This window comes from Zasmidium cellare (genome assembly GCF_010093935.1).
Source record: "Zasmidium cellare ATCC 36951 unplaced genomic scaffold M409scaffold_13, whole genome shotgun sequence".
Taxonomy (NCBI): Eukaryota; Fungi; Ascomycota; class Dothideomycetes; order Mycosphaerellales; family Mycosphaerellaceae; genus Zasmidium; species Zasmidium cellare.
The window spans coordinates 441,424-458,991 of record NW_022986957.1 but is presented as its reverse complement, the minus strand read 5'-3'; the positions used below and the strand labels follow the sequence as shown (position 1 = coordinate 458,991).

The 17,568-nt window shown below is 52.1% G+C and overlaps 9 protein-coding genes across 9 annotated transcripts; 6 read left to right on the top strand and 3 right to left on the bottom strand.

Moving 5' to 3' along the window:
• Window positions 1-1,075: 1,075 nt before the first annotated feature.
• M409DRAFT_21622 (uncharacterized protein) lies at window positions 1,076-2,698 on the top strand (the record flags this gene model as incomplete). The annotated part of the gene is made up of 8 exons (XM_033805945.1): window positions 1,076-1,277; window positions 1,328-1,347; window positions 1,397-1,430; window positions 1,488-1,561; window positions 1,612-1,620; window positions 1,690-1,988; window positions 2,040-2,135; window positions 2,185-2,698. 8 exons carry the CDS (start codon window positions 1,076-1,078, stop codon window positions 2,696-2,698), a joined length of 1,248 nt encoding a protein of 415 aa, XP_033669067.1.
• A 121-nt stretch (window positions 2,699-2,819) lies between these two features.
• On the bottom strand, window positions 2,820-4,113 carry M409DRAFT_21621 (glycoside hydrolase family 128 protein; the record flags this gene model as incomplete). Its single annotated transcript, XM_033805944.1, has 2 exons — window positions 2,820-3,672; window positions 3,776-4,113. The coding sequence occupies 2 exons, from the start codon at window positions 4,111-4,113 to the stop codon at window positions 2,820-2,822; spliced, it is 1,191 nt and encodes a 396-aa protein (XP_033669066.1).
• A 339-nt stretch (window positions 4,114-4,452) lies between these two features.
• Window positions 4,453-5,399, bottom strand: M409DRAFT_21620 (uncharacterized protein; the record flags this gene model as incomplete). The annotated part of the gene is made up of 4 exons (XM_033805943.1): window positions 4,453-4,542; window positions 4,638-5,202; window positions 5,253-5,277; window positions 5,333-5,399. The coding sequence occupies 4 exons, from the start codon at window positions 5,397-5,399 to the stop codon at window positions 4,453-4,455; spliced, it is 747 nt and encodes a 248-aa protein (XP_033669065.1).
• A 1,137-nt stretch (window positions 5,400-6,536) lies between these two features.
• Window positions 6,537-7,393, top strand: M409DRAFT_21619 (uncharacterized protein; the record flags this gene model as incomplete). Its single annotated transcript, XM_033805942.1, has 3 exons — window positions 6,537-6,612; window positions 6,686-6,770; window positions 6,820-7,393. The coding sequence occupies 3 exons, from the start codon at window positions 6,537-6,539 to the stop codon at window positions 7,391-7,393; spliced, it is 735 nt and encodes a 244-aa protein (XP_033669064.1).
• Window positions 7,394-7,872: 479 nt separating this feature from the next.
• On the top strand, window positions 7,873-9,120 carry M409DRAFT_21618 (uncharacterized protein; the record flags this gene model as incomplete). Its single annotated transcript, XM_033805941.1, has 1 exon — window positions 7,873-9,120. One exon carries the CDS (start codon window positions 7,873-7,875, stop codon window positions 9,118-9,120), a length of 1,248 nt encoding a protein of 415 aa, XP_033669063.1.
• Window positions 9,121-10,384: 1,264 nt separating this feature from the next.
• M409DRAFT_21617 (uncharacterized protein) lies at window positions 10,385-11,149 on the top strand (the record flags this gene model as incomplete). The annotated part of the gene is made up of 2 exons (XM_033805940.1): window positions 10,385-10,555; window positions 10,610-11,149. The coding sequence occupies 2 exons, from the start codon at window positions 10,385-10,387 to the stop codon at window positions 11,147-11,149; spliced, it is 711 nt and encodes a 236-aa protein (XP_033669062.1).
• Window positions 11,150-11,235: 86 nt separating this feature from the next.
• On the bottom strand, window positions 11,236-13,139 carry M409DRAFT_21616 (uncharacterized protein; the record flags this gene model as incomplete). Its single annotated transcript, XM_033805939.1, has 3 exons — window positions 11,236-12,090; window positions 12,143-12,426; window positions 12,482-13,139. 3 exons carry the CDS (start codon window positions 13,137-13,139, stop codon window positions 11,236-11,238), a joined length of 1,797 nt encoding a protein of 598 aa, XP_033669061.1.
• A 1,992-nt stretch (window positions 13,140-15,131) lies between these two features.
• On the top strand, window positions 15,132-15,560 carry M409DRAFT_21615 (uncharacterized protein; the record flags this gene model as incomplete). Its single annotated transcript, XM_033805938.1, has 3 exons — window positions 15,132-15,348; window positions 15,407-15,496; window positions 15,550-15,560. The coding sequence occupies 3 exons, from the start codon at window positions 15,132-15,134 to the stop codon at window positions 15,558-15,560; spliced, it is 318 nt and encodes a 105-aa protein (XP_033669060.1).
• Window positions 15,561-16,373: 813 nt separating this feature from the next.
• On the top strand, window positions 16,374-17,547 carry M409DRAFT_21614 (uncharacterized protein; the record flags this gene model as incomplete). The annotated part of the gene is made up of 3 exons (XM_033805937.1): window positions 16,374-16,533; window positions 16,588-17,264; window positions 17,347-17,547. The coding sequence occupies 3 exons, from the start codon at window positions 16,374-16,376 to the stop codon at window positions 17,545-17,547; spliced, it is 1,038 nt and encodes a 345-aa protein (XP_033669059.1).
• Window positions 17,548-17,568: the final 21 nt, after the last annotated feature.

The following is a 17,568-nucleotide window of genomic DNA, read 5'->3' as shown; positions in this document are numbered from 1 at the left end:
CTTTCCAAAACGAACGGTGACCCAACGAAAGCAAGGCTCACGCAAGAGTGTGGAAGTCAGATGCGAGGCAAACTACAGGCTCGATCCCTGACGTCGGTGCTCGTGCATCATTCTGTTGCGGCGCGCTCCATGTCGGCCAACGCTTCAATACGCCGTCTGCACCATGTCCATGATTTCGATCAACGGTGTTCGTGCCAATTCGGCTTGTGGGTTTCCAAGCGAAGACAGGCTTTGGAAGTTCAAGTGTCCAGGCCATGCCCAATCGTGTTGTTGCAAAGCCCAACCACCGAAGTGTCGCCTCGCACGACTCACAGGGGTCAAGTTAGACCACTGATAGCGACCTCCACGTGCTTCACAACACGATGCCACTCGGATCAACAGGTGGCTTTGAATGTTTGTCATCGCCGTCTGATGGAAGCTCCATTCTTACGAACACAACAAAAGGAGTTTCGAATTGGATGTTGCGAGAAGAAAAGAGGGAGCTGCTGGAGCCATTGTCCGGATCCACTCGTTAATTTGAAGGATTCTGTTCACGAGGCTAAAAGACTTATTCAAGTGGAGGTGCCGCAGTCCACGAGCACGCGTGTCTCCCCGTCATCGACAAAACGAGCATAGGTTTCGACCCAAGACCCAGAATACATTATTGTCGTTGAGCCGCTCGAGCCTGCTCGCCTCCTTCTCCAGACGCCCACAAATCCAACACCGCTGATCGACAGGCACGGCGACGGCCCTTTACAACGGTGCATCCTACGACTGTCTGTCGGATCGCTTATGCACCTTATCCAAGCATGTTGCTGCAGGAACAATGCCCAATGCAGGACGTTCGAGATGAACCCTACTAGGAAAGTCGTATCGTCTGTGCCATGCCAGTGATTGCATCGACCCAGGTCCTTGGAGAATCTAGGCAATGGATCATGTGCTGCTCTACTGCGACCTCGGTCAAGGGTAATCGCGACATCTCGAAATGTGTCTTCGTTGACTCGGTCTACTCTTTGCGTGTTCGAGCACAGTCTATGAGGACAAAGCGATAACACAGCATTGACGGCGTCGCCCCCGCTGGACGAGAGCGACGACAATGTCTTCCACCAGATTGGCTGACTTGCCAGCGGCTACTGCTCCGCCTGGATACACTCAGGACCTGATCAACCCGCCAGAGACGAAGCATATCAATGCTGGCATCACGATTTCAATCGTTGGTATGGTCGTGTCGACGTTGTTCATAATATTACGGGTGTATACAAAAGCACATCTCGCTCGCAATTTTGGCGTGGACGATGGTAAGAGATCCAGACAGAGAATAGGTCATCTAAAGCTGACTGTTGAGCAGTTGCCATGTTGTTCGCCTGGGTCGATCCTTGTGCGCCATTTCGTTATGATCTTACTGACCAGGTACAAGATGCTCTCGATTGGCCTTCAGATAATGGTCGTCTGTAAGTCATCGCCCCTCGAATTCTTCCAGCTTCGTCTTGTCTGATAGTACTCTGCAGGGCTCTGGGCCGTCGAGTACATTGGCGTACATATGTGGAACCTCACGACTGGACATGTCAATCTGGCTGTTCTTGTATGACCTTTGACTTATACCTGACGACTCCTCCCGCTGACAGCAGCCAGCTCATCTCAGTATGCTCGATATTATACATCCCCCTGATGGCCCTGGCGAAGCTATCTCTGCTTCTGTTCTACTGAAAGCTCTCCGTGGAGCGATGGTTCAAATACGCTGTCTATGCCGTGATGGCATTCATCATCAGCTACAGCATTGCCCTGGGTCTCGCTCTCGTCTTCGCTTGCACGCCGCTGGATAAGAACTGGGACATTACGATTACCGTTGGCTCATGCGTCAACAAAGGACAACTCTACCTCGCGACTGCTGGCCTTAACGCAGCAACGGATGTGATACTCCTTGTATTACCTATTCCGATGATCATCAAACTGCACGTTCCAATCATTCAGAAGGTTGGGCTGATCTTGATGTTTGGCATTGGATCACTGTGAGCACGCTCTTCGATTGTAAGGACCTGTTGCTGACTCCCGGAACTCAGTACCTTGGTGACCAGCCTCGTCAGACTATCACTACTTCCACCGATGGTTACAGCAACAGACACGACTTGGGCCATCAGCACTCCCGCCATCTGGATGTGAGTCTTACTTTCAAGCATGACTACCTCAAAGCTGACGTGCGACCAGCTGTATCGAAGCCAACCTCGTAATCATATGCGGCTGCCTCCCCATCCTGCGCCTCTTCTTCCGCCACGTCGCTCCACGCTTCATAGGAGAATCGTCTGAAACAGTCGCCTCTCACCCAAGTACCTCTCTAGGCAAAAAGCCTATCCACAGCGTCGCCGAACTGTCCAACCTCGATAACAAAGAACGACGACAAGCCGCCCAACACCCCTACGACCGCATGAACGAATGGGACGACTGGGAAAGAGACATGGGTGAAGATGATGGGTCAGACACGTATACTATGGACTCGAGTGGGAGGATAGTTGCGTGCAAGACGGCGGAGGCGCAGTTGGAGGCGCAAGTACCGCATCCGCCTAGGAAGAAGAGGTTGTCGGGTTCGCAGCAGAATCGGCTGAGCGTGCCGACTTGGTTCAGTGCAGACTCGTCTGGAAGCGCTTCTCCAGCGCCGGCTCCCACGTTTGTCATTGGCCGTAACGATGACGGGCGGTATTCGTTGCGGCCGCATGCGATGTGAAGACGAATCAGCTAGAAGAGCGATCGATCAACTCGTCAGATAATGAGAAACGAACAACATCAAGGTCCAGATCCCGAGAGAATGTGAACAAACACCGTAATCTATCTCCTATCCGACCTATCTAACAATGCCCATCAGTGTTATTCCAGTTCGGACAAGCAGCAGTATAAGAATTATAGATCATTCCTTGGGCACTCAGTTCACTCCCATTCGCATTTATCAGGTATCCCGGGGCATCCAAGAACCAAGCATAGCGCTCGACATACGGCACGGCATCCAGCCACGGCAACGCCTGCTGCAGGAAAGCCTGATACTGAGCATCCGTACCACCGCTCCCGTCGATGCCGAACTCGGTGATCCAGATGGGGAGACCGAATTGCTTGTATGCTTGCTGGACGTAGTATTGCAAGTAGCTGAAAGCGTAGACGTTGTTGTACCAGTGGATGTTGATGAAGTCGACGGTGCAGTCGGTGCAGTTGCCCATGAACTCGCTTAGATAGGTCAGACCTATGGGCGCTCCGCCGTCTGTGACTGCTGGGGCACCGAGACGGATCTTGCCTGCAAAAGGTTGCATTGCTTTTCTGTATGCGGTGACGGACTGATTGACTGTCATGCAGGCCGAGCCGGGATAGCAGACATCAGGCTCATTGAACGACATCAGGGCATCTGCCCCGTTGTCGATTGCTGCTTGGGCCTTTTCAGGCCAGACGGACATGACGTCTTCGGCATCGTTGAAGAGGAGGGGAATGAAACGAATTGCTGGGTTCGTGGTGTTGACGTTATCGGTATAGCGTGAGTAGTACCAGTTGTAGCCCCATGACACTCGGGAGTTCTGCCCGGAGAGGGAGTACGGTAGTGTGAACGAGGCGTTTGTGTATGCCAGGCCACGCTTGCCGTTCTTCTGAACAGGTGTTGCTAAAGGAGCTGCCGCTGTTGCGGAAGATGGTGAGGCATACGCGGACAAGGATGCCGAGCTGAACTGAAGGAGTGCTTCGGTGGACAGGATGGTCCGCGAGGATGAGAATCGAGACGACGACCTCGCCTGACTGCTGGATGCGGCTGCACTCGTGCTTCTACTTGATGTTGTAATCGATATGCTGCTCGTAAGAGTGGTCGAGTCTGAGGAAGCGTATAGGCTGCTGAGGTAACTTGAGAGCATGGTCGGTCCAGCAGTGCTTGGCGTCACTGAGGTCCATTGTGTGGATGATGTGCTCAAAGTGGCTGGGCTTGGAGTAGACACCGAGGGCGACGATGACATCGCCGCCAGAGAGGTACTGCCAGGAGACATTGCAGAGGAGTTTCTGGACATCCCTACCGAGCTGTAAGAAGTTGTTGACCCAGGTGTCGTTTCGCTTGACGTTGAAGACGGCGTTGTCGAAGAAAAAGGTCTGACCGTGACGCTTCCAGACGACCATTCTGTGCCACCGATTGCAGTCGACGATCGCTCAGGCGAAGGTTCCGCATCTTGTGTCGACGCCGATGTTTGCGATGCATCTTCAAACGTTGTTGTAGAAGAGCTTCCAGCGAGAGTTGAGCTAGCTGCAGATGAACTGAAGAGATCGGCAGAGTTCGATGGAATTGAGTTTGAACTCAGTGCATCACGGGAAGTCGACGGCTGGAACGAAGACGCTGATGCACGTGCCGAAGTAGAGCTAGAGGTGATATCTGTTGGCGTCCAAGAAAGTTCCGAGTTTGTCGATGAAGAGGCAGGAATCGGCGTGACGACTGCGGTGGAGATAACAACATCTGACGCTTTAGAGACTTTTGATACAGCCGTGGAGGTCACGGACACCTTCGAAGTATAGGAGCTGGGATTTTGCGTACTTGCTCTGCTTGAAGGACGTCTGGTCGAAGCTTCAGCAGACCCACTCGTAGCGCCGCGGGCAGTCGTTGTTGAGTAGTATGAGATGTCAGTGCTGGTGCTACTCAGGCTGCTCACCGCAGTCGCATCTATCGAGGTTGTGCCGGAAGATCGAAGTACAGAGCTTGTCGAAGACGTTGACAGATCCCCTGTGTCGTTCGCAAACCCGTTGAAGCGTGCAACATTGAATCCAGCTACACCGCCGAGGAGGAATGTTGACCCGCGGACTGAAGAGTATAACAAGCAGCTTGTTCCCAGATACGATGTTGCTTGACATTGAGCAGTGGCGCTGCAGTCTTCTAGGCAAAGTTCAAGAGTCGAGCCCAACGATGGTCCGCTCGCCTGTCGTCTTCTTATCCGTTCTGGCTCTGCTTCGATTGTATTGCCACTGATGCCAGTGTTCGTGTATAGCTCATACACTTGTCCGTATCGATCGATGTAGGAAGTCGAAGATGGTGAAGCTATGCTCGAGGAAGACGATGTAGAAAGTTGTACGGCTGATGGCGATTGCGAAATCGATGCTCCTGTATTTGCTGTCTGTGATACTGGCGGTATCATGGAGCCATAGCTCAAGGCGCTGCTGGAGTAGTCAGGTAGTATAGACGAGTACGGTGCTAGTGATGAAGAATAGGTCGGACAGTATCTGAAATCGAGTTAGCTCTTTCACAGGTCATGTCTGGTTCCTCAACCTACGGCACAGCGATCGTCATCACAACCTCTTTGGTGAAAGTTAGCGATGTACAGAATCCGAGACTGGTGTACGTAAAACTTACGAGATTGTCCTGCCGCTGTTGAGGCCAGCGCCAGTAACATTGCTGTGTTAATCGCCAACTTGCGCATGGTTCTGGAAAATGTTCTGTTACAGGTCTCTCAAGGTCAAAAGCAGGCCAAGCCAGCAGATGAAAAGGGGTCTGAGGATAACATTGTTGCTGTGCCTGGAATGTGGATACCATTCCACCTCGAACATGTCCCTTCTGCCACGCGGGAAACACTTGTCAGGGTAACTCAATACTCCCTTGACAATCACGGTGTACGAAGACATGGTGGCCTCCCATATTTAAAATCGACGTAAGAAAAGCTCCCTCTCATCGACGAGGCATCCTTTCCAGTGTCCATAGCATTGGACTTGCATGTCTCCACCATGACAAGAAGCAAGACGGAACTTCGGCTGAGACGTCAGTGGACCATAGTCCCAGTACATGTCGTATCCTCCAGTCTTAGGATGGCCGAAATAGGTTGATATGACATCTTTCCGCTCAGATGCTGCTGTGATGCCCTGGCTCAGGGCGGGCTTCAAAGTAGGCTTCCTTTGGATCAGAGTCTTGGTAAAGACGACTCAAATGCAACTAATGCTCGCAAGGCGTATCTCAGAGTCAATCAGCAAATTGCTTTGCTTTGTGATCGGGACGAGAAGAGGAGAGAGAGAAGGTGAGCAGATGAGCAGGTGAGGTGAGGTCAAAACGCCCAGCACGCACGGATCAGAGGACAGTCGGAACTTCACGGTCGTGTCACTTTCGCGTGAAGGTCCCTTGCAACAACTTGTCAACAATGGACGAAAGATTGGTGCGAGTCGCCTTTGGAAATCTTTGCTCCCGAAAAAGCGAAACCTCAGCAGGCGTGAACGCGTGTACAAGCTCGTCACGCATATGGCGGCACAAGCGTACATCCTGCCCATCCTTTTCCGACCCTCCAAGCCTGCGTCGCGACGACCTCTCTATTCGACACAACGCCGTCCTTTGAGTTCTAAAAGAGCACCATCTCGATAACGGTCAACAAGATATGGATGAGGAAAACTAGAACCCTACATATGGTGCTGTCGGACACTCCCGCTCGCACATTACACCCTTTCGAACGCCCTGTTCGGACGAGTGCTGTCAGTGTCTCAACAACATTGGCCGGGTGACTGAGCGCTCTCTTCCTTCATCTCACCCAATTTTGTGAAATTGTCGAGCTTTTCGTATCAAGGACAACTCGATAATGTCTCAGGAAATCATTCTCTACGACCTGCCAAGCCAGGCGCCTTGTCGAAGCTGGTCCGGCAATGTGTGGAAGAGTAAGTGTCTTGCTACAACCAGAGTAGGAGATATTGGGGGAACATGTTGACCAACGTGTGTCAATACGTAAAGCCAGGCTCGCATTGAACTTCAAGGGCGTCCCGTACAAGACCGAATGGATTCCATACATTCGTCTTCAAGAGACCATCAAGTCTTTGTATGTGTTGACAAGGTCTCTGTCATCAAATGCTAAGAATCTCCGTCAGCGGCGTGGAACCGCACCCTCCAGGCAGTTGGTCCGAATTCAGCGTGCCAACAGTCCGTTTCCCCGATGGCACGTATGTCATGGACTCAGCGGCCATAGCCAAAGAGCTTGAATATCGCTATCCAAGCCCTTCTTTCAGGCTCAACCCGAAACTCGAGGAGGAGGCCCATGGTGCCATGGGAAAGGTCTTCATGGCGCTCGCCGTCCCTCTAATGCCTTACGCCACTGAAGTGGTATCACTGGAAGACCTGGAGTGGTTCAAAACCGACCGGGCTAGACGCTTTGGTATGACTGTTGAGGTGGCTTTCGACAAGAGCAAAGATCCTGTACCTCACTTTGTCGCAGCCAAGCCTGCATTTGAGGAATGCTCACGGGTTCTGAAGGCTCACAAAGTGGACGAAGGGCCTTTCCTCTTGGGTAGCCAGCCCTGCTACGCTGACTTCTACTTCATGACCACATTGCAGATGTTCCATCAGAGTAGCAAGGAAGGATTTGCGCTGATCATGGAGTATGTGCCATCCGAACTCAAGAACTTGTTCGAGGCTTGTCAAAAATGGACTATCAAGCAAGACTAAAGGCTTTCGAGTATCGTGAATTGCGGTTATTGCTCATGACGTTGACAATTGCCAAATATCATGTGGTTGTTGGTACTTCCAAGACAGATCTTGCATATGTATCTCTCGGATGCAGCGGCGACGTCTCACAATTCACTCAGCGATCTGAATCGATCCTGTCCATATCGGTTATGAAGCAACATACCAGTCGGTTTGGGTATCTTCTGCGACTGATGAGCTAACAAGAGCTTGTTAGGGTTCGGTCTTCGCAAGGATGCGCCAAGCATCCAGGCACGAGACTTCCCAGCCACCTGAACCAAACAGCTCATCCCAGCCTATGTGGCATGATCCCAAGACCACGTCAAACTGTTAGGGCATATTGCGAGCGAAACCTGCGAGAGACCTCGATATGAAGACGCTACCTGCTTCTCTCCAGAGCAGAGTATTACCCTTGTCAGGGCATACCTAGCCTTCGCAAAAGAAATATAATGACCGCGGCAATGTCAGCCTCCCACTTCGCCGTGAAGACGCACATTTTCGATGCCCAACACATCCGGCACTATCCAGGAGCGACGAGGCATGGCGACAGCGATATCCAACGCCTCGAAGCGAAGCAATACATTCCTCTTGCAAACCAGAATCCCCGGGATGGCGATGTCACAATCATCGGCCTGCACGCAACCAGCTTCCCCAAGGAGCTCTACGAACCGCTGTGGGATGATATGCTTGCTCTTTCTGACTCCCACGGCTTTCGAATTCGATCAATCTGGATTGCAGACGCAAGCAACCAGAATGCTAGCGGCGTGCTCAACGAGCAAACACTAGGAGACGATCCATCGTTTTCAGATTACGCGCGAGATATTCTGCACATGACGAACGTATTCCGGGAACACATGATCCCGCCAATCGTTGGTGTTGGCCATTCGATAGGTGGTGCGGCTCTTATACGCCTCAGCTGCATGCATCCTCGACTGTTCTCATCGCTGGTTCTACTTGACCCGATTTTGGGCATGGACACTATGGCCACTGGCCAGCGTCTTATCCCGATGGCAGCTACAAAGCCAGATTTGTTTCCTTCGCGCGAAGTGGCTCAGAAAGGATTCAAGAAAGCGTTCAAGAACTGGGATGAACGTGCTTTTCAAAGGTGGATGGAGTTCGGACTGAGGGGTACTCCTACGTTACTCTGTCCTGAGCCGGGAAAAGTCACATTGCGCACGACGAAAGCCAACGAAGCATGGAGCTACGGCAGGACACAGCTTGATGAGGGAAATGAAGACGGAACCAAGAGCAAGACTGATTGGATTAAGTATCCTGACGCCGACCCCGCCGGACGTCCCTTCTATCGACCAGAGGGTCTCGAAGCCATGGAGATGCTACCTCGCATTCGACCAGACGTGCTGTTTGTCTTCCCTCAGTATACTGCCGCTTCTTCTCAGTCCCACGACCAGAATGTTGCTCGGACGGGCATAGCTATTGGTGGCAGCGGAGGCGCAAAAGAAGGGAAAGTCGCCAAAGCACTTTTGAAGAATGCTGGCCACTTGTGTCCTTTTGAGGTTCCTACAGCCTGTGCACAAGCTATCACTGAATGGCTTGGTCCTGATCTGAAGGCTTGGAAGGATCGAGTGGTGTATGAGCGAGAACACCGCGATGACAAGAGCATCGATGGCATTCGACTGTCTGAACGCTTCATCCGAGAAGCGAAACAATTCTCGAAGACCGGATCGCCAAGCAAGAATGGCAAGCTATAAGGAACCCTTCGGCGAGGTCTTGCCGCCAGTTCGGACTGGAGTGACAGGCCTCCGGGGCGGAAGCTCATCCCAGTCTGGCTGCGGAGGGTAGAACACGCACTTGCACACCGCGCCAGCAATCTTCAACGTCTTGATCAAGATCCGCAACCAAAGCGCTCTTTCATTAGCGCCGTCTCCTGGCCGTATGCCCTCTCCAGTCCGAGCTTGGTGTGTGGCCGTAGCGGTTGCATAATTTCCTTTGGAGTCCTGCGCTCCCTGACCTGGCGTCTGACGCCGACGAACCTGCGACATTGCCAACTCCGTCTTGCAGATGTTGCATTTCAGTTTGATGGAATGGAGGATCGTTTGCAGTGCGCATTCGCAATGTACGAGTTTATTGGCGCCCTCGCAGTTGCAGAGCGTCATCAGTCGACCTTTCGAGTTTGTCTTGTCTTTGCAGGATCGGCATACGGCGTTGTCGACTCGGTCTGGTTCTTCTCTGTTACGTACTTGCGAACGAGCTGCCATAGGAGTTTTTGCGTCATTGGCTGTTGCTGAAGATGCCGCTGTGCTCTTCGAACCCACTGGTTGCATTTCGATCTGGTCACCTGGTGGCATGATCTTTGGTCGAGGATCGTCCACGGAAAAGTTATCAATTTGGAGTGGAGATGGTGTGAGTTAGATCTTTTAGTGAGACCTTACCGAAAAAGACGTCTCACCGTGTGGTGCCAGCTTTGCCGACCAATATATGACAACATGCCGAGTCGAAGTTTGCTCCATCTGCTATCGATCTATCATCTCAACAAACACATGAAGCATTGCTCATAGCATCAATGCCTGAGAGCAAACCGAAAGTACTCACTAGCACTTTCCTCATCGCGAAAGAGGCAGACCCACAAATCACGTGTCTGCTGTCCCTAAAAAGAAGCTGCAGCTCTCGTGCATACGACATGCTTAGCAACAACAAGCGAAAGCTTGTCACTGTGCAGAGACGTAACTAGATACAAGCCATGAAGACCTCGAATACGAACGTGGTGCTCTTCGAGAGGGGAAGACTGCCTCGGCCCTTTTCACGAAAGGATCGTTCGCCGCCCAATAGCACGGGGATTCGATCCATAGCTTTCCAAAGTGGGAGTGAAAGCAAATGGCGCCTCTGTGAGGATCATCTCAAGAACGCAACTTTTGCTCACTAGTACGTGAGCCGTCTAAAATGGCGGGCGCCGCATGCTTTGAGATATAAGTCTTGCTGTCCACCATTAGCTACCTTCAGCCGATCACATTCAAGATGATGAACTCCAAGTTCGCACTCGCGACAGTGTCTCTCAGCCTGTTCGCCTCTCTAGCCACAGCCCTCTCCTACTGTTCGACCTTCAACATCCCACAATGGGAATGCGACGTCTGCGGCAGCCAGATCGCCAGCAGTGGCCGCATCCAATGCTCCCCCTTCAACGCTACGGTAACTCCTCATCTCCTCCCTTGCCCATTCATTCTTCTCTAAGCCGTCTTCCAGTTCGACGACCTCCCACCTAACCAACCCGTAGGCATCTACAAATCCGCCGACTGGCACAACTTCGAGACCGTAAACGTTGACAGCACCACTCCATCCATCCCTCACGTCCACCCCTACTCGCTACCGAACTTCGCTCGTCTCGCCTCCGGTAAGAAAGGGATCGTCACTTTCGGCTACACGAACGGCACAGAGCCCGGCGGTCCATGGCAGTACCCCCTTGGGAATCTCTACTCTTTCCACTGCGCCTGCGCCCTGCACGCCTCCCAGCTAGTCCCTGCACCTTGCAACATCCATGTGACTGCGAAGTGTGTGCCGACGGGTTCTGTAATTAATGGACCGGAGAAGGACTTTGATTACGATGTCAGCTATACGCCCTCTGAAGCTGTGTATGGGACGTTGGCGTTCCACCAGGGTGACCCAGCGAGGGACGCGGGATATATCTGCTCGAATTATACGTTGACGGCGAAGAGTGCGGTTGGGGTGGAGGTGGATCTGCTTGTGGACGATGTGTTGTATAGGACGTGGAGGCAGGGGTTCTGAAGAATCGACGCAAGGTCGCTGGTTCTCCGTTCTCTGCTACCTAGGCTGCAAAGACGTTGCTTTCTATAGGGAGGGGTAGATCAGGCTCAGTTCAGAGTCGGATAACAACCATACCTAGGATCCCCCCTATCCCACCCAATACACCCCCAGCACGTCAAAAGATTCTTCGGATCAATCTGTCTCTTCAAGATCGACAATCTCAAATAATTCTCACACCCCCAGAATGACTGCTCCGGATGTGGCTCGAACACATCCGCTTCGTTCTGATAAGCCCCTGAGCCAGGCGTGATGTCTCGCAGAACCTGCGCTGATTCATGTACAGTTTGGAAGGCTTTCTGAATGGTGCTGTAGTTGGCGTTATTGGGGAAGCCCTGTCCGGCGATGATATGCCAGCCTGCTTGGTACCATGCGGGAGTGACTGAGCTCGTTCCATCGGGCTTGAAGTTTCCCGGACCAACGGCGAGGATTTGGAGGAGGGATTCAGTGTTGTTGTTTTGGACGCCGTTGGCGAGGATATCTCCGGCTTTGACGATGGCTTCGGCGAGGGTTTGTTGGCCAGCTGGAGTCTCCATGAGACTCAGAGGGATGAGCCGCGATGCTATTGTTTCGCTGAGGCCCACTGCTTCTGCGCCTGGTAAAATGAATGTCTTGAAGACCTCGGGGAAGGAGGGTTGTGTGATGACGAGGTTCAATGTGGTGATGTTGCCCAGGGATGTTGCGAAGTCGGTTATTGGTCTCATGCTCTCCACGGCTTGAGCATGCGTGAGGACTGGATTCACGAAGAAGAAGGTCGTTTGGGCACCTGCGGCTCCTGGGAAAATGTAGCCTCCCCAACGTTCATTGTTCCATCGAGCGCCGTTTTGCGTGCAGATGGAGATCAAGTCGTTGACAGGGCCAAGATCTTGGGATGTGAATCGCACCAAGGCCACTTGTACGGTTACCTTCCCAGGTCAGCCTCGATACGTTAAGTCGTCCACTTGCTGCAAGACTTACCTGCGGGTGTGCCTGCATTGTCATCTCCATCGTCACTCCGAAGGTACTCCCCCCGCCACCTCGTAGAGCATAGAATATATCTCGATTCTGGCATCTGTTCGCAGTGACGTATGTGCCATTTGGAAGAACGGCCTTCAGCTGCAATGCGTTGTCTACCGCAAGTCCGTACAAGGGGGAAAGTGCACCATGTCCTCCGCCTGCAACCCAGCCACCAGCGGCCGCTACGGTTGAGCTGGAGCCACCAAGGAGAGTGATGTTGTTGGCTTCTGCAAAGTCGTAGAGATCTTGGAATGTCAGATCAGCAAGACCATGGATGACCTTACGAATCTGAATGCTTACCTCCAAAGCCCTGTCCGGTCCCCATCGTAACAGAGTCGCCAGCAGACGATGGACAACTTTCAGGTGTGAATTCTCGATCTCGAATGAGAGGAGGTTGAACATTATGCATCCATAAAGCCAGTGAGTTTGGAGCGCTGGATCGACCCTTGTAGTCATGGCCTGCATTCTTAATGACGAGTGGTACACCAGTAGAGTCCGCGAACTTCAGAGCTGCTTGTACATCCGAGACTTCCCGCACATCAATGTAGTAGTTCGGAACGCTTCCCTGGAAGCAGTTGTGTGGTGTAGAGAAGTAGCTTGGGTCGTCTGGCTTCAAGAAATCGAGGGCGCAGCTCTGTGCTTTTGCTTGACAGCCTGCCCAATTCTCGTTCATGTAGGCTCCGAAGTTGGATGCGATAGGGACTTCTTCATCGTATCCACTCACAACCGCAGAACATTGGCCAGCGTTGGGCGGACTGGGCCTGCCATTGTAGAAACTGTAACAAGGCTTGGCATATGGGTATCCAGCATGGAGTCTCCCGTTGACACTAGTGTTCAGTGAAGACCATTGTGCACTTGTGACAGACGAGATAGACGTCGTTGATCTTTCATTGAAAGCCGAAGCAGACACGGCTTTCGAAAGAGAAGCAAATATGAAAAGATATAATGAGAACGACATCGTGACAAAGTAAAGACAAGCCTATGCGATAATGAAAGAACGAAAGAAAGCAGCAGACGTTCAAGAAACAACCGTAAGGGCCGCTGAAACTCTCTTTCGGCCAACATGGCCCTGCTGTGTTCCAAGTCTCCGTGTTGGCAAAAATACCCTGCATGAAAGTCTGAAGGCTGAAGCCAATGTCAGCGCCGCAACAACACCCCGTTGTGTTTAGCGACGGAATGGTTGAATCAAAGGTTGTAATAGTGCTGACGGCGAGGCCTGGAGAGTGTCGTGGTAGTCCTCGGACAAGTACCGAGCCTGGGAAATGGATGAAGCTCCAGACTTGCATTCAGTGCGCGATCTATGAGTGCCGCGACCGCAGTAGCCTTGAAACAGAGGCATTCGGGGTAATTGTTGTCTTGGTGATGTGTACGCAGAAACAAAAGTTCTAACTTTGCCACTCAATCGTGACCGGAGGAAACAGTCGTCAGCTCGCAAACGATACCAGGGCTGTCATTAGAATGCGTGACAGAGAAGACGATCTCCGCTGCAACGCATTAGTAGTGCAGTAGTTCCCGCCATGGACCGATGCATTTGTGCTGACACATCGAAAGTTGATTGCAGAGTGAGAAATTCGCCCATGAAAGATGGAAACCGGATGGAGAGGTTTCTACCTACAATTTTGATGTGCCAGATAGTACGGCAAGCCACAATCCACCTTGGATGAAGGAGTCAACTCTTTCAACTAAATCAAGTTCACGGTTATACTATTCCTAGCCCTGGACTCAATGATTAGAGCGCCATGCACCACTGACACACGCAGCGGACGATAGTACAAGCTTGGGCGGAACGAAGCTATGTAGCGCTCGTACCCAAAAAGAATCGGACTCAAACATGATATCGACATTGTCCACTTCTTGCCACCCGAGCATGACAAAAGGTGAGCACACCTACCCCACGAATTGTCAAAAGCGTCGTCTCCGACACTATCGAGCTGGAAAAGCACCTCGACTGAATGATTCGACGAGATTGAGGAGCTGGCACTGCAAGGTCAGGTCACTGCTCTCGAGACCGAACGGGATGTTCACCTTCATTGGAGCCCCTGATGTGTTCGAGGAGCTTTTGGCACGCGTTGTTTGTCGTCAACACGCTCGAGAATACAATGGCAAGCAATCGTACCTTGGAGTATTGCGATGTTCCAAAAGACGAGTCCAGATTGAGGGACCTATTTCTGGACCGTGGAATTGGCGGAGAGAATACTGAACACCCTCGGATCTCCACGACCAGAACCATGAGGTAGATCTGGTCAATCTGCAACGCTTTGATCCATTTTAATAGTCACCTTGGTTCTCATGGAGAGACACGGCCTTGGCTTGTTGTGTTTTCCTAAAATAAACGCCTTGTTCTACGTTTACGCATTGAACGATTTCGTGGGGCTGAGACATCTCCATGCTGTCAACGTACGACCGAGCGACCAGGCGATGAAAACGGAGATGTTGCCCCAGAGGTTAAATTGGCGATACAAGATGTGTTTCAAACTATGGGTCGCAACGCACGTGTACTTCCAGTGAAGCCAGCGGTGCACTAGCATATCAGGCTGCGAGCTTGTCGATCAAATTCCATTCAGCACTCCCCTGTGGCTCAATAAAGCGCTAACCTACTCCGCAAACAACGCTTAGGAGCAGGATCCGCACATGGCTGCCATCGAAGTCCGGTAGACGTTTCTCATATTCCTTTACCAAGATTCTAGCTGAACCGTCTGGCCATGAGCACTCTCGAAGCCATAGAACGCGTCGAAAGTCCAATCCAACACCAGCGGCCATCCACCAAATGCTCGCGATCGTGCCATGAGACGCGCCTTTGTTGTTGAGCAAGGAGTCCTCCAAACAGTATAAGTAAACCCATCTCATCCCGCCAATTCAATCCTCATCAGCCCATCACAGAAACACAACCTCCTAGCCAACAAACATCATCTCTTTCGACATTTCAGTCAACCAATCCACTCGCTTCAAAATGCAGTTCACCATCCTCGCTATCTCGGCCTTCGCTGCCACCGTCCTCGCCGCTCCCTACGGCGACTCTGGCTCCAGCGGCTCCAGCGGCTCCAGCAGCAACACCTGCGCCCAGGGCTCTGAGATCTCCTGCTGTGTCACTAACAGCGCCGACTCGGGCACTCTCGGCAACGTCCTTGGTGGTAGCTGTCTGCTTGACCAGGTGTCTCTGCTGTCTGGTACGTGCTCCAAAAGCTGTAATCTGATGAATGCGGCCATGCTAACAAACAATCGCAGCTCTTGACAACCAGTGCCCAGCCGGTAACACCTTCTGCTGCCCAACCAACCAGGACGGCACCCTCAACATCAACGTCTCTTGCGTTCCTAGTAAGTTTGACTGACTCCAATCCTTCTATCCGGCCATTCTAATACTTCTCCAGTCAACCTTTAAATGCAGGATACGGGTGAATGAGCTTCGGTTTATGACAATAGCAAAGGGTGGTGCGAGAAAAGGGCTTTCGTAATGATAATCTTGTAGTAATATAAGATTCAGTGGATCAACTTCCTCATCCGGCTCTTCTAGGACATTTTCTACCTCTCTTGGTGCTATCTTCGTAGCCACTCCAGGGTGAGATTCTTCTCGGTCTTTATATCTCTTCAAGTGATTCGTCGCATCAGATAGCTGTCCAAACCCGAAGACGATATTAAGGGGCCCACCACGCGGAGTTTAGGATTGCCCTTTATGCCGTTGGCGGTTACAGCCGCCTTGACTACGCCGGTTTGGGAATGCCCTAGATGAGGATTAGCCACTTCCAATCCAATGTTCTGTCATAGGGTGCGGAGTGTCTGTTCTTCTGAGCACACTAACCTCATTGTCAATTGAGGTAAGGCTTGGACGCGATGCCATCTGTACAGAATACGACTGTAGTGGCAGCCAGCCAATCAAAATGGCGCGCACCTCATGCATGGGGCTAAAGCAAAATGGCGGGTACGAAAGACATGATGCAATCGACGCAGGCGCCAGCAACACCCTTGATACATTATTCAAAAGCAGCTTCGCCCGGTTGATATCTGCTTCAGACCTTGCCATCCCGCCGAAAATTCCGGCAGAACCATTGGCGCTATATCCGTCTTCACGACCGCGGCGGCGCAATAGACAAGCCGCGTCCTCAGGCCAATATTCGCACGTCGTGCTGCCACCTCGAAGTATCAGACGGCAGTCCTCAATAACCACATCACGCTTACCAGCATCAGCCTCCGCAAGATGGCAGAAGGCAACGTTCCATCCCAGATGAAGGCCTGGCAGTTCACGTCAACACAGGGAGGCATTGAAAAGAATTTGAAGCTCAACCCTGCCGCTCCTCTCCCTAAGCGAAAGCCTGACCAGCATTTAGTACAAGTTATTGCAGCAGCGCTCAATCCAGGTGAGTGGTGATGCCCAAGTTCTTAAGAAACAACCTGCTGACCTGCAAGCACAGTTGACTACAAGCCCGCCGAAGTCCCGCTAGTCACCCGCTTCTTCCTCCCTAAGCCAGTAACCCCGGGCCTTGACTTTGTCGGCAAGATTGTCCAGCCGGCCGATGGTTCTCCTCTCAAACCAGGCCAGATTGTATTTGGCGCTGCAGGTAACGGCTTGATTGGCGGTGCTCTCGCGCAGTACGCGGTCGCAGGCAAGTCAGGAGTGGCCTCATTGCCACCAAGGGTTGACCCAACCTGGGGAGCCACCGTCAATGTTGCTGGACTTACGGCCTACCAGTCGATCGTGCCGCAAGTCAAAGAGGGAAGCAACGTGTTCATCAATGGTGGCAGCGGTGGCACGGGCGTCTTCGGCATTCAGTTCGCCAAAGCCAAGGGTTGCTATGTCACCACGACATGCTCGACACCGAACGTTGATCTCTGCAAGAGCCTCGGCGCAGATGAAGTGATCGATTACAGGACGTCGGATGTTCTCACTGCGCTGAAGTCAAGCGGGAGAAAGTACGACCATGTCGTCGACAATGTTGGCCATGACTTGAAGCTGTACTGGAAAGCACATGAGTTCACCACCCCAAGCGCAGTCTATGTTCTTGTGGGCGCCACAATCTCGTTTGGCTTCTTTGGCGAACTCTTGTCCGCATGGATGAGACCAGGAATTCTTGGAGGTGGAAAGCGAAAGGTGTGCATCGAAATACCTTCCAATCATGTTCTGACTTGAAGCATGATTATGAGTGGAATAAAGACTTACTAACTTTCGGCAGCTTTCACAAATCTTTGCCGCACCGTCGGAGGAGCAGCTGGGACAAATTGGCAAGTGGTTCGAGAGCGGCCAAGTCAAGCCAGTTTTCGATGCCAAGTTCAAGTTCGAGGACGCGCCAACGGCATTCGAGAGAATGAAGACTGGCAGGGCGAAGGGAAAGATTGTGGTGGAGGTTGACTTGGATGCAGCCAAGAAACCTTGAGCATCGACCGCAGTGGGTAGC